The 17,237-nt window shown below is 49.4% G+C and overlaps 1 protein-coding gene across 2 annotated transcripts in view; it reads right to left on the reverse strand.

Moving 5' to 3' along the window:
- Window positions 1-2,939: 2,939 nt before the first annotated feature.
- The window catches only part of USP7 (ubiquitin specific peptidase 7), a 60,976-nt gene continuing 46,678 nt past the window's right edge, over window positions 2,940-17,237 (reverse strand). For both annotated transcript variants that reach the window (XM_073214729.1, XM_073214730.1), the window contains exons 12-31: window positions 16,769-16,878; window positions 15,068-15,224; window positions 13,965-14,109; window positions 13,507-13,637; window positions 12,638-12,772; window positions 12,086-12,187; window positions 11,811-11,916; window positions 10,906-10,998; window positions 10,748-10,815; window positions 10,305-10,405; window positions 9,291-9,444; window positions 8,663-8,730; window positions 8,090-8,198; window positions 7,918-7,995; window positions 6,932-7,032; window positions 6,003-6,102; window positions 5,209-5,328; window positions 4,969-5,040; window positions 4,745-4,835; window positions 2,940-4,271 (exon numbers count right to left, since the gene is read on the reverse strand). In XM_073214729.1, the coding sequence (XP_073070830.1) occupies window positions 4,165-4,271; window positions 4,745-4,835; window positions 4,969-5,040; window positions 5,209-5,328; window positions 6,003-6,102; window positions 6,932-7,032; window positions 7,918-7,995; window positions 8,090-8,198; window positions 8,663-8,730; window positions 9,291-9,444; window positions 10,305-10,405; window positions 10,748-10,815; window positions 10,906-10,998; window positions 11,811-11,916; window positions 12,086-12,187; window positions 12,638-12,772; window positions 13,507-13,637; window positions 13,965-14,109; window positions 15,068-15,224; window positions 16,769-16,878 (2,148 nt within the window). In that variant the 3' untranslated portion in view covers window positions 2,940-4,164. The remainder of the gene's footprint in view (window positions 4,272-4,744; window positions 4,836-4,968; window positions 5,041-5,208; window positions 5,329-6,002; window positions 6,103-6,931; window positions 7,033-7,917; window positions 7,996-8,089; window positions 8,199-8,662; window positions 8,731-9,290; window positions 9,445-10,304; window positions 10,406-10,747; window positions 10,816-10,905; window positions 10,999-11,810; window positions 11,917-12,085; window positions 12,188-12,637; window positions 12,773-13,506; window positions 13,638-13,964; window positions 14,110-15,067; window positions 15,225-16,768; window positions 16,879-17,237) is intronic.

The raw sequence follows: 17,237 nt of genomic DNA on the forward strand, positions 1-17,237 counted from the left end.
GCTCCTGAAGGTCTCACCTCAAAGCGGGGACAGTACCCTCCTTCCCCACAGGAAGGGCGGCCAGGGGCACCTGGAAAGTGGGTGCTGAGGTGGGCAGGGAGTCTAGGTCCCCAAGCCAACTTGCATTCACCAGGCCCCGAGAGCCCAGTCAGCTTACTCACCTGTCAAGATTGGTCACCCTGGGCGGCCCTGACGCCTCACTGTGACAGTAACTCTCTCCCAAGCATGGCATGAACCAAGACAGAAGCGGTCTCCACGCCCTGGTACAGGAGCAGAGCGGCTGACGAGGCACCAGCCAGGGCAGGGCACAGCTGCATGGTTGACAGCAGCCTGGGAGCCTGTTGCAACCTGGGGCTGGTCCCGCCCTTTCCAGCCTGGAGCCCCAGGGGAGGCCCGCGGCTGGCGGTGGGGAGGGGGTACAGGGAGAGGCCACGTCAGGCAAAGGCAGCCCACAGGGGCGGAGATGAAGCCCAGGGAACAGCAGGCACCCGGGGGGGCGGGGCAGGGCTAGGCAGGCACCACTCTCCCCAAGGAGGGGTGGGCTTCACGGGGGCTCCGAGTGGAGGCTTCTCTCTCCCAACATTTATTAGAAATTCTCGCACATACACCTGGCAGTATCTTTGTGTGAATGCCCACGTCCACCCGCAAGCCACTGTGGATGGACCTTGATCTGGAGGGGGTCACGGTCCCTCTGGGGCTGAAGGGTAGGGACCCTTCCTCTGGACTGAAGACACATTTTTGCTCAGCCCACTCTTAAAGGCCCCCGTCATGGAAAATTAAGGTGGGGACGGACGAGCCAGCACAAACTCCCATCTCCCAGCGGCTGGGTAAGGAACTTGGGGACTTTGTCCTCATTTTTGCTCCCATCGGTAAATGAATGTCCCGAAGGCTTCTGTTAACGAGGTCAGGAAAACACAACTCCGACGCACTGCTTTCTGTATTAACTGCACAACTCCTAGAGTGAGCTAATCATTGTTACAACCCACGAAGTCAGCAAAATCAGATGAGAACAGCTGTACCCACCGTGGTAGACGAGCGCCACATGTGGCAATTTAAATAAAAAAATCTCCCCCTTCAGCCGCACTGCAGACACTCAGGAGCCACACGTGGGGCAGGGCACAGAACATTCCAGGTTGGCAGGAGGGTCTCTTGGCCAGACTGGAAATGGCAAACTGTCAGGAAATGTTACCCAACCTATTGGCCTCTTGCGTGGCAACCTCATGTTTGCAAATGTTTGCAGTGCAGGGTGTGCCTGGCCGGGCTCATCGTGACACGCCTTCGCCCCGGTGACTGACCTCGGCCGGCATCAGCCGCTCCCGCAAACCTGAGTTTGGCCCCTTTCCCCCCAATTCCAGGACCAGCCAACTCTTGACGACTTCCTTCTGTCTTTATAAGCTAAGTTTTACTGGAACTCATCCTCCCGTCAACACTGAGAGCATGGCTGAGTCGATGCCACTCAGACCACCAGAGCCCCCAAGCCAAAGATGTATCAGATGCTCTTGAACCAGGAAAATGGTTTCGAATGGGATACATCAGTAAACCACTCACCAGTCTCAGTAAAGTGCAGGCCAACGAAGACACAGACGTGTGCTCCTTAGGAAGTTGAGGCACGTATGAGGAAAGCCCTAGGTGGAAGGCTGTCCTCACGGGGCAGCACAAGCCGGTGCCCAGGGTCACGTCCGGAGGGGCCCGGGCTGTGGGGCACCTCTGCAGGCAAAGCCACGTCCAACAGACAGGCCCGTGACCACGCACTTGTTAACAAAGCAATCCCAGACACCTAGGCAGGACACATGCCTCTTCTGGCTGGACGTGGGGGAACCATGACAGCAGATGTGGAGCTCTGAGATGTGACCCGCAGTTCACCTCAAAGACAGTCCCCAAGGCGATCTCGCGGACTCAGGGAAGGTGCTTACGGCTACAAGGTTAACAGCCTGTATTTAAGGAACTGCGGTCACAGATGGAAATGGCAGTCCTGTACCCTAGGATGCTCGTGACTGGAAAACGAGCCGGTTCTTTCAGCCATGGCTTCTGTGCAAGTCAGCTGGGGTGGGCCCAGTGGCCACATGGTCCTCAATCCCTTGTGAACGTCACAGACAGGCTCCCAGGGATCCTGACTTCTGTTAATCGGTGACACCAACACATCTGCAAGAGGCCAGGCCGTCCTGGGGTTGGGGGGCTTCTTACAGGCAGTCCCACCTGTCCCTCCAGAATTAGTTTTATGACTCCTAATACTGTGACTGGGAGTCAACGGGAGAGGAAACAGCACAAACTGTCCATGCTGTGAAAATTTTTTGTAAAAACAATGATTTAATAACTTAGGGGAGAATACTGTTTGTCAGGAATACCCGACTATAACCATCCCTCAGCCAAAACCTAAAGCAAAAAAATCATCACCAGAATGTTCTTAGTCAAACACGCAGTGAGAGGTTCTTGCCTGCCTGCCCCAAACTCCTCCCTCTTTCTGCAGGAGGAAGGGCTGGTGGGCGGACGGGGTTCCCCCAGCACCATGTGGTCTGTGCACTGGCTGGAAGGCGGCTCTCGGGCGAGAAGGCACACACGGGACAGCAGAAGCCTGGAAACAAAGTCACCCACAGGAAGGGACCAGGAACCAGGCCTGGGAGGCGGGCCCCACGCAGGGCCAGGCCCATGAGCGCATGCCTTTGCCAGACTAGGCCTGCCTCCTGCCAGTTTACTAATTATTTCCAGCCATCTTATTTGCACAGGCTACCCTCCCGGCAAAGGTTTTCTTTTCTTAAGCTTAATCATGACAAGAGGCAAAGACAAAAAGCCGGCCAACCTCCCAAACCAGGACTGGCCACCACAGCAACCCAGAAGCTGGGGCACCCGTGCCTCGGTGACATCTCGTATGAGGGCAAAGGTTCCCGGGCTGGTTCCAGGGAGAGCGGAAATCGTGCTCAACCTCCACGTCACTCACTGAATTATAATTTTTATAGAAAATTTTATTCAACATACAACATTTTCCAGCAAAAAGGCAATATACAGGAAGAGTTGGTGTACACTGCTACAGAAACAAACAGAAAGTACTGGAAAAGGATGGAAAGTAAGTGTGATTTGCGGATTCTATTTTACTTGCACTCAAAACTAGACGCAGCTGGCATTAGCTCCAAAACGAAAGAAAACAAGGTTGGGACTGAAATAAAACTACACACAATGAATATCAACATCAGTGAGACACTCAGATGCACCCAACCAAAGTCACCTCCCAGTGGTGAACTGTATATGTTCATTCATTAAATATACAATTTCATTTTTCCTTTTTTCCCTCTTTTTTAACTTTTTTTAAACTTTTTAAAACTTTTTTTTACAAAGTCAACAGCTTACTGACCACTAGTGAGCATGCCCTCTTCGGTAAAGGCTCTTTTTTTTTTTTCCATCTGTTCCATTGTTTCATGTTAAGGAAACTGTTTATAATCTTTCCACCTGCTTGTGGGAACTGCTGAGATCACTACATTTGCCGAGAGGCAGCAAAGTACACCTTCATTGTATATAACAGTGTTTTGAATTTAATAAAAAGACCCCCAAGTGTCTGTCAGGACTGTACTCAGAGCACCCACTTTGCCCGTGGGCTGCAGAGCAGTGGGAGCTGACGGAAGCGAGACGGGTGTATTAAAAGACCCAGGCGGCTGGAGGAGGACCGACAGGACACGCCGTGGAGGAACGAGCACTGTTTATTAGGTTGTGCATTTCCGTTTTGCCTTTACAGATGCACAGAAGGTCACTGAAAGTATAACTGAAGGAAACATGTCAGAAGAGCCTAAACATAAGACTAGCTGCAAGGCTGGTGACCAGGACGCCAGGAAGGCGGCCAGGCAGCACATGCCAACTAGGAACAGACCAGAAACCTTTTGCCACTCACCTCTCTTCCCCGTGATTGCTGACAGTTGCCTTGCACTTTGATTACCATAAAATAACTCTCACTGGCATCCAAACTTTATAAAAACACCTTCATTTTGCTCAAAAAGGGCAGTCAATAGATACAGAGAAGCCAAACTCAACAGCCTCAACAAAATAAAATTAACATCAGCAGCAAATCCTCTTGCTGAAGACTTCGGACAGAGTGCACGTGTACCAAAGTTCTAGGCTGTTAAAAAGGGGCACGCCCCCACGCACGGCCCCTTGCCTCTCACACACTGGGTAAGGAAGTCAGTTATGGATTTTAATGGCCTTTTCAAGGTAGGTGTAGCGACTCCTCTTTGGGGCTTTGTTGAAATGGTCGAGCCCTAGCCAAGGCCGAGGATGAGACATGTTACCTGGTGGGGAGAGATAGAGAGAACTGAGACCACAGGGCAGGCTCCAGGACCCTGTGGCCAGCAGCGGCCAGGAAGCCATGGCCACCAGGAAGCCACAGCCGCACTGACGCCCGAGGCTTGGGCTCAGTGGGGTGGGACGTCTGAGTTGTAGGCTCACCCAGCGCCAGGGACCCCCACACCCTAACCGAAGGTCTCAGCAGCTTCAGTGCAGTGCTGTCAGAGGGCCTGCAAGTCACCCAGGAGCCACCAACACTCGGCCCTGAACCGGAGGGTTTAGCCACCGTGTAACGCATGCCGAGACTTAGGACCTTGAGAGAATTCACACAGCGTGCAGGCTGCAGGTTCTCTGCTGCACAGACGAGGAAGCAGCCCGGCCGCCTGGCTGCGGACACTGAACCCAGGCCTGCCTGCCTCCCAGCCACCTGCTTCTGGGACTCAGCCCCACTGACGGAAAACTGTGGGAAGGCTCTTACCAGGCTGAGGTTCAAAGTCTTTCAAGTTTACTTCATATTCATCTTCATTTATGTACTGGTGTCGGCCCATCATCACAATGGCAAATTTAAACTAAAAGACAGAAATCATGACTCCTCCATGAATCTGGATATAAGCCAACCTCCCACCTCCGGCACAGCCAGGCTGCTTTACAGCCAGAAATTTAGCTGCCTGTTCAATTACTTACAGGCATCCAAGCACGTACCTTTTCAAACTCCTTTTCCTGAATGTCTAGCAGACCCTGAATCCGCTTCATCACTTCTCTGAAATGCTCGCCCTAAGAAAGGTAGAGGACCGTGTGCTCACACTCAGCCAGGCCTTGTGTGGCGGCCCCCCACCAGCCCGCCCAGGCAGGAAACCAGATTCAGCAACACTAATGCAAAGGCCACATGAGATTTCAAGTTCTGACACTGAGGTGCTCAACCTGTTACGGGAAGAACCTCACCTGGTGTATCCTCAGCAGAAAGGGAATTCCAAACGTCCCGAACACCTCTTTGTGGAAGTGTGCCACTGTGATGAGCATCTCGTTCTCCTTATCTATGTCTACCTGGTCCAAAGGGATCTCCTGGGGACATTGTAAACACAGAGCTGTGTAAAGCAGTTGGCGCAGACGGAACACCACACGTGGATCTGACCTGCTACCCCGGGTGAGGGAGTTAGGTCACACTTTTGCCCAAATGCCATGTTTGGGTCTTGTTAGGAATGGTAAGAGTCCAGAGACAGAAGATACCAAAGATTATGGAGAAAACTCTGGGTTTTAAGAGACTAAACAATATATTATTCCAGTTTCTGTGGAAATTTCAGAAGCTCTAAAATCAAAAGGGGCCCACACTTAAATTTAATTTCTAAGGACAAACACTAGGATTCTGTGAACGTGAGGCATCTGGAGCAGTCCAGTCAGAAGGCAGTGACGTCTGCCGGGATGAGGGGCCGGGGGCTTAGCAGGTGTGGGGCTGCGGCCACGGACAGCAGTGGGAGGCTCACCAGCAGGAATGCTCTGACCAACACTGAGCGTGAGCTTAAAATGGTTCATTTACATTTTGTGTACTTTACCAGAACAAAACAATTGATTTTTTTCAAAATCTGGAAGACTTTGAATCACTTTATGGAATCACTTCAGCTGTGAGAACACAACCTCTCCCCCCTTGCAGGTCACCGTGGCATCTGGACAGGCAGCAGGCGGGCTGCCCGCCCCCCGGGCCCACCAGCTCTCCCGCAGGCCAGCAGGGCGACAGTTACCTCTATTCGGAACGTTCTACTGGTCGCAGGAGACAAGCATTCTAATAGTTCATCTTCTTGGTGCACACCAATGATTTTGTAGCTTACGATTTCTAGTAGCCTATACAAAACAAGGGGGGAGGTAAGCTCTGTAAATTCATGGGGAAAAAAGGATGGGTGAAAGGTTTCCTAGGAAGGTCTGTCTTATAAAGCTCTCAACACTTATTTTCTTTCTTTTTAAGAATCTGAAATATTAAACACAAGCGTCCCTGGGGAGCAGACATGCCACCACTCGGATGGCCCCTCAAAGATGGGCTCACAGGACAGTCTGAGGGAACCCTCCAATCCAGACCCACCAGATGCAGGGGATCAGTGCACGTGGCCCCTCTGGGCACAGGGACAGAGAGTAAACCGGGTCACACCTCCTGGAGCCACAGGGGTTCCAGACTGGGCAGGACTTGTGAAATTTCCCTCTTACTCTTTAGAGAACAGACTCAGGTCTCACTCTTTATAAACATCACAAGGAAAGCCTGCAGGACCCCAAGAGCCAGGGCCGTGGGCTGCAGGACAACAGGAGAGAGCAGTGCCCTGATCTCAAGGACAAACTGATGTCAAATGTGGGGCTTCTTTTTTCTGCCTGAATATTGGCTAACATGGATTGGAAGGGTCCCATTCTCTCAAATACAGACTGTTTTCCAAGTAGCCTTTTCTAGCTTCACCAGATCTTTCTATTCAAATCAGATCCTCCCACTTGGCTTTTCTACCTCAGTCTTGCCTTTTACTAGATAATTAATATTAGGAGAAAGGAAGGGAAGGAGGGAAAAATGGCTTAATTGTGAAATATTTGTGAACTGTTGCAGAAGACGGGCTGACAGTCGAGTTTGGCAAGAACGCAGCAGGTTCTGGCATGCTCGCCGCCTGCTGGGCCCTCGGCGTCCAGAACCACGTGCCTGAGTCTCCCTGATGCCTTCTCCCCAAGCTCCACGGCCTTTTTACATTCTTCCAACAGATCCCGGACACACCCGTGCTTGTCTGGGTATAGTGTTATTTCCTATGAAATGACAAGACGAAATAAATGCTTTAAAGAAATAGAAAGGGTCGGCTATAACAAAACAATTTTGCTTGAAGAGATAAAACCACAAGAGATGTTCTCAATGGCCTGCAGATACCCACTACCACTCACTGACATTCCTCCAATCAGTGGATCCACTCGGACTCTTCCCCAAACTTGGGGACTCCCAGCCCTGAGGGGAGTCTAAGAAATGCCACTTTGCTATAAAAAGGCTTGCCCTCTGCAGGACAGCTCAGGAAATTATGCCCCCCACTCCCCCTGCCGAGAGTCCTCACGAGTCTTTCCAATTCTCGGCCCAGTGAGAGGAAAAGGCTACTGCAGACAATGACAGAGGCCAGCTGTGTAACTTCAGCCTGACACGGCCCAACAGCAGCAGAGCAGGAAGGGGACAGACAGACTTAGGCTGTCTAACAGGTATAGACTTTCTGGAAAAACCACTGAAGGCTGTTTGGACATGTCTTCTGTGCAGAACAAACATGAAACACAGGGGCAGCCTGCATGAGGGACCCCAGGGGTGCCTGCCCAGCCCACTCAGGGTCTGCTTCACCTGCCGGCTGGCCACGCTCACCAAGGCCTTGGCAGAAGCGGGTTGAGAAAAATACTGCCAAGTTGCACGGCCCCACTTAGGATGCCCCCATTTGTAAGAAAAGGGCTCTGTGGGAAGAGCCCAAGGCCTCGGAGACGGAGACGGGAGCACTCGGGGGTCAGCGCTCGGCCCCAGGCACGATGGGGTGGCCCTCTAGGGCCAGGGGGCCTCTGACCTGCTGCCCCTCACCACGCTTGCTTTTGTTGTTCAGTCTTCAAGGACTAGGGAGACAAATGATAACATACTCTGAACAATAATTCTTATTATTAAAAACTTACCTCTTCCCTAAATTGGCTGTTTAACCATATACATTTAAAACTTCGCCTGTTTTCAAAGTCTGTGATTTTCATCTTAAGCTATTAAGAAAAGGGAGACTCATTTTAGATGCGCTTCCACAGAAACCCAAGCCTTCTTTTTATTACCCAAGGTTACATTAATTTGGACTCATACCTGCTGATAGTAAAGTTTCTTAGGTTGTCTAGGCTTGAAGAATTGTAGAAGATCTCTCAAAGTACCTTCATAATTATGTCTAAGAGGATTACCTGGGCCATCCCTGTAACTACACAAGAAAACAGCATATAAATAAATGACTTGTTTATTTGCCTGAAAAATTATCTGTGAGCATAAAAGCAAAACGCAGGCCTCGAACCTAGACTGGAAATGTGGACCTGGCACAGGGTCCTCCCAAATACTCCCTGTTCCCAAACCCCAAGACCCCATCTGTCACAGCTGGCCGCTCTCTGCAGTGGTGACATAGCCACAGAGGCCTGGATGGGCCGGACCCCACTGGACACATGGGAGATGTGCTGACAATGTACCTAACTGGCTTCAGATGAGGCTGCCAGTTATTGTGACATCTTGGAGCAGTGTGGTCAAGATGTGAGCAGTGACAAATCTGTAAACTAAGCAAGCAGTGGCACGTCAGGTTAAGTAGCCAGCTGCTTATTAAACTTAGTTCCAAGATGCTGGGTGAACTATGAGAGCAAGCGGTGAGAGCCAACTCGTGCCTGGCGCGTGCCTTACCCTTGAGACTTGAAGAACTGGAGCAGCATGGGGTCGGTGTTAAGCCTCTGTGCAACCGTCTTTGCGACCTGGGGAAGGGGCGACCACAGTCAGCTGTCAGGGTCCCCCCTTGGGGAACAAGCCGAAAGGTGCTTCTAGGCCTTATCATTGGTTATTTGCTTAATGCTTTTAAAAGCATGTGATATGAGCGGCCTGAATTTAAATGCCCTAGAAATTTACTCTCTAACAGAAATAAACTACTAATTAGGGTAGTACATCTGATGAAGATAACTTTTAAAGGGTTTTTCACCTTTAATGGTGAGTCTACAGATTTTCTGAGACTCTTTCTTTAAATGGTTTACACATGGCATGTTAAAACTGAAGCATGTTGCTGTTAAAACTACAATCCCTGTAACCAAATCATGCTGGGGCAAAGAGGGCCGAGGGGCCAGGGCACAGAGGCCAAGGAAGACAGCGTCTGACCCACAAGAGAGTCAGCGCCAGGAAACTTCACTCAAGAGCTCCTCAGGCCATAGGTCCCTAACCCTTCCTCCTGAACCAAATCCACCAGGCAGCCTCCTCAGCATTTCTGAAAAGAACTTGGTCTTTTTGGTAAATAATCTGAAGGAGAAGAGCATTTATCAAATACCTGAAAATAATTCATTCTATTTGATAATGTAACCACAAATCCAGGATCGTTAGGGATTGTTTTATCACAGAAAATGACATCAACACGGTGGTAGAGGTCTCTGAAATATTCTTTTGCGGTGGGTAATTCACTGTTATCGTTTTCAGGGTCGTCCCTGCAGGGGGAAAAAACAGTTGTAGATTGAATCAAAGCCAGGCCTGGGCCACTAGTCAAACATGCCTCTCACACAACAGGAACTCGAGCAGATGAACAGTGAAGGATGCCAGGCCCAGCTGCCTCCATAAGCCGGGGACGGCAGGGAGGCATCCCGCACAGAGGTGGGCCTGAGCCTCGTACCATGCTGCCTGCCTTTTGTTCTGCATCGGATACAGAAACACAATGGTGCCCTCACTGGGCAGACAAGGGGAAGGACGTGGGACGAAGCCGGGCCCACACACGGGCTCAGGGCACGGCACATCTCTGACCAGGAGTTGGCGGACTGCTGTGTTCGTAGTACGGCGGCAGGACCTACTAGTTGCTAAGCCTAAAACAGCTACTACCTGGTCTTGAAACCAGAAGCCTGCCACGCCTGCTCTTGGCCACCACACCCTGCCTGTGAAGTTGGCCCCGGTCTGGCCGTCAGAGCAAGGGAAGGCCAACAAGCAATGCTGGCTGCCTTCAGGCACCAAGTGCCAGGGCCAGAGGCCTGCTGGCCTTACATGCACACAGATTTAAATGATGGACTCAGTGGGTACACTCTAAGGAGTGCCATGTTCCAAGGGAAGGAAAACAATTTTGCTATTCCATGAAGACTTTTGCTACCCTGTTCATAGTAATCGTGCTCACTGTAGACATTTTTAGGAAAGAAGAGCATTAAGTGAGGAAAATGCTCACTGTCCCAAATTTCAAAACCACAGAAAGAAAACTTCTATTAACACTGAGATACTTCAAACAAAACTAACTCAGGGTCCTAGTTGTAGAACTTAAGACAAAAACTTATCATGTAAGTGATAAAAACCTTCAGAAAGTACATACTTCTGAAACACTATAATGTCACCATCCATTAGCTCATCGAGGGCTTTATCAAGAGACACATCATAGTCCTGAATTCTCTCTGTCAAATTCGGCTTAACTTCCTGTGGTAAAAGGAATAAAACGGTTACATCGTCTGTCTACTGTTGGACACGACCATATACTGTACACATCTTTCCCACACCCAAATGTATTGGCCCTACATTTTTTTAGTAAGTTTAACTGCTAAGGGGAAATACTTATACCCAAAAGGATGCAATGATCTGGCCCTAAAAAGGTAACTTTCAAAAACCTACAAATGCGATCCACAACTGAGGATCACCAGAGGCCCCCCGCGAAGCTGCAGACTTTCCGAAGGTAAATTCGGGGCTCGCAACGCCAACAAGAAAAGCCCTCCCCAAACCAACTGCGGATACACTGACCATGGAAAAATAAGCTATGCAAACCTCATAGAGGATAAGGCTAGTATCCTGGATAAATCCTGCTCTGTCACACATAACTGGGAGCAAGTCGCCTAGGTTCAAGAAAAATAAAGAATGCAAAGGTGTAACATACTGAGACTCGAGTGAAATTTACTCAGGAGGTGAGTGTAGAACGGACTTACATATTTTACAGGATATTGGCGTGTAGATATGCCCACAGTAATTCAAACTCCGTGTTTTGGGATCATACATCTTCAAAAATAACATCACATCATCTATAAGGTCAACAAGCAGATCTTGTTAGGATCTTAACCTTCAGATCAATGTTTAAAAATAATAGTAAGCTTGGAAGCAACTGAACTGACAGCTGAGAGCGCCTCAGTTACTAGGCCAGATGGAAGTTTATTCAAGAGGCTGATCCTGTGAACCGCACCCCTCCGCACACCAGACCCCTGGGAACACTGTGTCTGAGGCAGTGATGGGACCAAGGCACTGAATTTAGGAATCCTGGCCTCAAGACCTGGCACTACCAGCTGAGTGTTGCCCCAGGTATGCTGGTTAGTGTGTGTCTGTCAGAGAAGCAACTCCTTTTAGCAAAAAAAGTCTGTCATCTTATAGAAGTGTCAGCAAAGTCCAACCCACTTATTTTGTAAATAAAGTTGTGCTGGAATACAGCCAGCCTGCAGTTGATTATTTTCTCTGTGACCACATTTTGCTACAACGGTAGGCAGAGACCACATGGCCCATGTATGAAATGTTTACTGTCTGGCCCTTGTCACACCAAGTGTGCAAACCCTGCTCTATATAATGTGTCAAATACACAGAAGACCCATGTGATCAGCAAAGCAGAGGGGCCGACGCAGCTCCGCTGCTGCCTTCTCCTCACCTCCCAGGACACTACAACCCACAGTCAGTCTGACTTGACAATTTTATCAAGAAGCCTTAACACAGTCAAGGTTTAATGAGCATTCTTGGAATTAACAAGATTTCTTTGTAAGAGAAAAACGCTTAACCCTGTGTTTAGGACGATGGCCCAGGAATGCAACGCTATTGCTCTGAGGTGGCTAGGTGCTTGGTAGGAACTTACGATCTTTATCAAACTTGGGTAACGTTGCTCCACTGGCAGCCAGCTCCGGATCAACTGTTTCCAGGAATATTGTCCAAGGGTTTTCATTATCACTGAGCTCTATCATCTATTCCCAAAAGAGACACTGACTTTAGGAGATTTCAACAGCTAAGCGAGACAGACTACACACGAGTACTGAAGAAAATGTCGAATCCCACGAACTGGACCAGCAGGGTCCAGAGCACCCGCCTCCTGCCCACTTCCGGCCGGGATGTGCGTCAGCCGGCAGCACTCACGGTTTTATTGCCGTCCACCTCGTTGTCCAGCATTGCTGGGCGCTTGGTTCCGTTGCTCCTTGCTTGCATGGGCCATAATCGAATTTGATCTTGTGGAAATCCCTGAAAATTTTTTAATTAATTAAAACAAAACCAGCTCATCTTTTAATTTTGTGTCAGTGTATTGATTCTCCGATAAGGGAAAAAAATTTTAATTCCAGCTGTTCCACTGACTCGGACAGTTAGTGACCCTCCCATCAGGATCACTGTTTCAAGGCTCCAATGCCCATTTTTACAGCCCCCTCCCCAGAAAAAAACCAGTGGGGAGGCACACACGCAGGGGAAGGTTCCTGCTCACACTTCACTCCGTCAGTGCGCTTTCCATCCAGGTATGAGGTCAAGGGGCAGAGAGGCAGGCACCACACAGAAGGAAAGCACTCCAGCTACTCCCTCACCGCGGGGGCAGTGCCTGCCCCAAAGCCAAGGCAGGGCCCTTTGTCACCCAACCAGTTATGAGGACTGAAGGTGAAACTGGAAATCAAAGTAAACCACCAATGACAGGCTGGCACTCACCATAGTCTGAGAGAGGTTCTGGACAAACTCGGCAAGCGGTGAGTTCTTCAGTACTTTGAACACAGTGTACTTCACTTTTTCTTCATCATACATATCATTTCCTTGGTGGCCACAAAACTGGTCCTCTGCAACTATCTGAAAATACAGAAATGTGGAACAGAGTTTACACATGACCTATGCACACCGAGTCAAAGGGGGGCCACACGGAGCAAGGCTGTTCCAGGGAAAAGTGCTAAAACATCTAGTCTTCCGCTTCAGTGAAGATCCAAGGAGAAAATACCAAAATGACCAAGAACTAAGACCTACATTTCTGGCAGCCACTCTTACCTCAACTACAAGCATAATCCAGAAATCCATCTGTGCACCCCAAATATTATAAAGCCAGCAGAAACAAGGTTCCCTTTCCTCCAGGTAGTCAACTTGTTAGAACACCCGCCTATCTCCTAATACCGCAACTGAATCCCGAACCAAAGACCTCAGGAAACCCACCTCTCCGCGGGAGCTCCCCTCCCCTCCTTCTCCGAGGCTGCTCCAGGGAGCAGGGGGTGGGGCCCTCTCCACACCCACCCCCGGTCCGGTCCTTCCTCCTGACCCAGGCATCCTTCCAGGGAGGCCCCGCTCCTCTATCGCCCGCTGCCCTCTCTACGAGCCCTCTAACACCTCGCCTTCTGCCTGACAGCCTGGGTCCGTCTCACACCTGAGTCCTTGCCACACAGCCGGGCAGCCGGCCTGAGCACTCACTAGGTTAAAACGCTCAAGGTGCTGCCCAGAGCCGCTCAGGGGGCAGTGCCGGATCCGCCCGCAGTTACTCTGGAAGCGGGGCCAGGCTTGGGAGACCCAGCGCTCGGAGCAGGCCCCCCGGGGCTGACCTGCACTTGCATGTAGAGATGGGCTTCCTGCCGCTCTTTCCGCTTCTGGGCCTCGATCCTCTTCTCTTCCTGTAATCGTTCCACCAGCTGCTGAGGAATGTCGTGGTCGGTGACAGCTTGTAAAACCTCACCTGCAGGACAAATGCATCCTCCTTCACCTATGGGCAGGTTCCACTCCGCCTGCCCCCAGAGGGTGCCAACTTTACGTCCCAATAAGCAATCTATGAAAGTGACATTACTTGGTACCATGCATCCACATCAAAACCCACAAGCCAAATCCAGCTGGTCTCTAGATGTTATGAATCAGGCAGAAAAAGCAGAAAGGTGCCTGGATAGGTGACATCCTCAGGACCCCTGGTGTGGGGCCTAACGTGCCGCAGCAGCCGAGGGAACCGCCTCACCTTCCGGAGGACGGCGAGGCTCCCCACGGAGGAGCGGGACCCACCAGCGCTACTCACTCAGCTTGGACTCCCTGATGTAGACCAGCATGTAGGCGTTGGTGCAGTGCCGGACGGACAGGTCATCGTCGTGGCCCCCGTAGTTGTGCTCGATCGCTTCCTCTTTCGTACACCTGGACACCACGTCATCGTCGAATTTACACCACTGGAGAGGAGAGCAAAGGGCCATCAGCAGCCGGGCAGGCGCTCTGAGATGCACACAAACCAAAAGGCAGCACCGGCTTTGGGGCCGCGCTGGGCGGGACAGGCACCTCCACCTCTGCCCTCCTCCCTCTGTTCTGGGGGAACTGCCAGCAGTCATGCACTGCGATCTTGTAATTTACATAAACAGCCCATTTTCAACTTAGGTTCAATCTACTGACACTAAAACTCTTCACAGAATGGAGAAAGCCATACAGAACACACCTAACTCAGCTGGTGAAGTGGAAGTTTTAGGGCACAGTTACAAAATCCAATGGGACATTTTATCCTACCTTGTCTGTACGACATCTTATCAAAGCAAGGAAGCGCCTGACTAAAAAGGTCAGCATGGCTTGTACACAATAGTTTAATCCCATCTCTTCATGCTGGATTGAGTCATTTTAAATAATACTAAATCCTACAGTTAAAGGTTCACCGTCTGTGGGGGTCCCCCTATCAGATTCCCTGAGCTAGGTGGGCTCTTAGCACTTGCTCTATTCCTTCCTGGTCCTGAGGTCCCGGACACAGCCACCAATACCCTCATTTGTCTGTCCCCTGCCCTCCCCTGGGCAGATGATGTGATGAGACCCACATGAACCGGGAAAGATGGAGCATTACACAGCATGGACAACGGGCATAAGGAAAACCTGCCATCATGTCCAGGCCACGGATCACTGTTCTGTTATTCGTAAGTGGAAAACAAGTGCTTCATGGTGGACAGACAGAATGGGATTCTGTAAGATGCAACACTCAGATAAATGCTGATTATTTACCTTTGAAGTATCAGCAGTTAATATCAGAAAATACAGACAAGTTAGAGGCCAGGAAGGAATCCTTTTATCAAGGAAGGAGGAGGTAGTGAGCATCAGTGTGAATCCCTCACATGGCATCACACTTAAGTCCACCCCCTGCCCAGCACTGACCTTGCCATCCCCTTTGGGGTTCAGATAAACCACATAATGTCCACCATGGTTATCTCCACTATGAACCAGGACTGCATGGAGAATATAATTTGCAGGGTCCTTAGGATCTGTTTTCTGTAAAAATTCGTCGAGTGGTAACTGTTCAGGGAACTCAAACCTATTAAAAAACATTGTAAAAGAAACCGAGATTTCATTTACATGTAAAGCATTTCACCCTTAGAAAAGCTTAATTTTTGGTAGACTTTACTTGGAAAAGGAATACGGTTAGAATCAACATTGACATGACATGGAGACCCTATGAACTACTTCTGAGGCGGCTCCTACCGTTAGAACAAATGTGTCCCTATGTCAATACAAAACATATAGCTAGATTCAACAACATGCCAACGGATGCACTGAGATATCTAATGGAATGTTAAATTCAACAATATTAGACACTAATCAGTCTTGTGATAAACATATACCATGAACTTAACAGAACGTGGATAATTCCAGAAGTATTCATGAATGATTCTGATTGTCCAGGACTTAGACCACTAAGGACATACCGCAGATTTGAGAAATGTGGAAAAATCAAATCTGGAGGGAAGATACGTGAAAATGAATCCCCACCCTGTGATTTCTAAAGACATCCTGAGCTTCACTGTTTTTAAAGTATGGGTTCCGTAAGCACTTCAATTGCAAGGTCCAAATTCACCATCAGCAGCGCCCCGAGAGGCAGAAGACGGTGGGCCAGGGCATGGGGGTGGGAGGGGTGGTGCAGGCAGAATGCGCTGAGCCTGAAGGGCGGCCCTTGCCTGCGCCAGCCCATCGCTGCCTCCACAGTTCTGGCCCAGCATCGCCAATGTCCCAAATTTCTAAAAGATAACCAGAAATCAGGACTTCTGTGTGAAATCTCAATTTTTTTTTACACATTGGCAACTAATTCCAACAGCAGACAAAAAACCAAGGTAAGGACCTAACAGCACACCAGCAGCTTGGGCTCAGTCTGTCGGCTGCCGGTCTGTGAGGGCCGGTAGGCACAGCTTCCCGTGTATCTTCCCCCACAAAGACAGAGATTGGATGAGCAAAGGCCCAACTGGAGGCACATTACTTGACACACCTGTTCTCCCTCAGATTTGAAAGGAGACTGTCAAATCTCTATCCTGTACAACTGCTGCTCAAACTACTGAGGGTAAAACTCTCTACTCTAAACCAGATAAAGTACTCTGTAGTGTCACTCTTTTATCTGGTATTTTAAGGATCTAGAAAACACCTGCAATGGGGCACCTACTTCAGCACTTTTTAAAATTCCAGCACCTTCATAAGTCAATACCAACCAAGAGATTAGAAGAAACTGGCAAATTATATTTAAACAAATACAGTAATATAAAGCTCCACTTCTCAAATAACATCTACATTCTGGTGAACATAAATGCCTGTGGAGCAGAAAGCACCCCCTCCTCAAGACCTCCTCCACCTGCTACAGTGTAGAGGGGGCCAGGGTGCCTTCAGAGGCAGAGACAGGAGTACCCTGAGAAATGTGTTAAGCAAAATCAACCCTTTGAAATCACAATCTGTGGGATGCTCAGGAAGAGGAGAGACCTAAATATATCAGAAAAGAGACTGAAAACATAAATACCAAATAAGCAAAGTGCTGAGATTAACCCCTTTAATTGGGGAGGTGATTAAATCTTAAGCTTTCCACCCACTGCAGATTACCTGTCGTTGATCTTGATATTTTGGTCTGTCTGAGGGTCATACATAAATCTCATCAGTTGTAGATGTAACACTGGTGGTAATGTTAGGAATTTCACACCTTTCTCTGCTTCCTGAAAGTGAATGAAATGTGACGTTAGTTCATTTCTACTTATTTATTGAAGCAGTGGAAGAAAAGTGTTTCAGCAAAACTGGAATATGCTGGGGGCTTCAGTGGGGGGTGCATCTAGACGCCTTTGTGTTCTGGTTAGATTTCCATCAGGCCTGCTGTTCGATGACACTGCATCCACTTTGAGGGTGCCTGCTTACTCTGGGTTATAGTCTATCTTCAGCAATAGGGGAGCATTGAAGAGACCCTAGGCTTGGTCACTTGCTGCTGTACTAGACAGTCATTAAACACTATGAAAAATAATGGAGAATAGGAATATCATTTAATGGAAAAGCAGAATTCTGCAGTACAGCTGTGTAAGAT

The sequence above is a fragment of the Manis javanica genome, chromosome 10 (assembly GCF_040802235.1).
Source record: "Manis javanica isolate MJ-LG chromosome 10, MJ_LKY, whole genome shotgun sequence".
Taxonomy (NCBI): domain Eukaryota; kingdom Metazoa; phylum Chordata; class Mammalia; order Pholidota; family Manidae; genus Manis; species Manis javanica.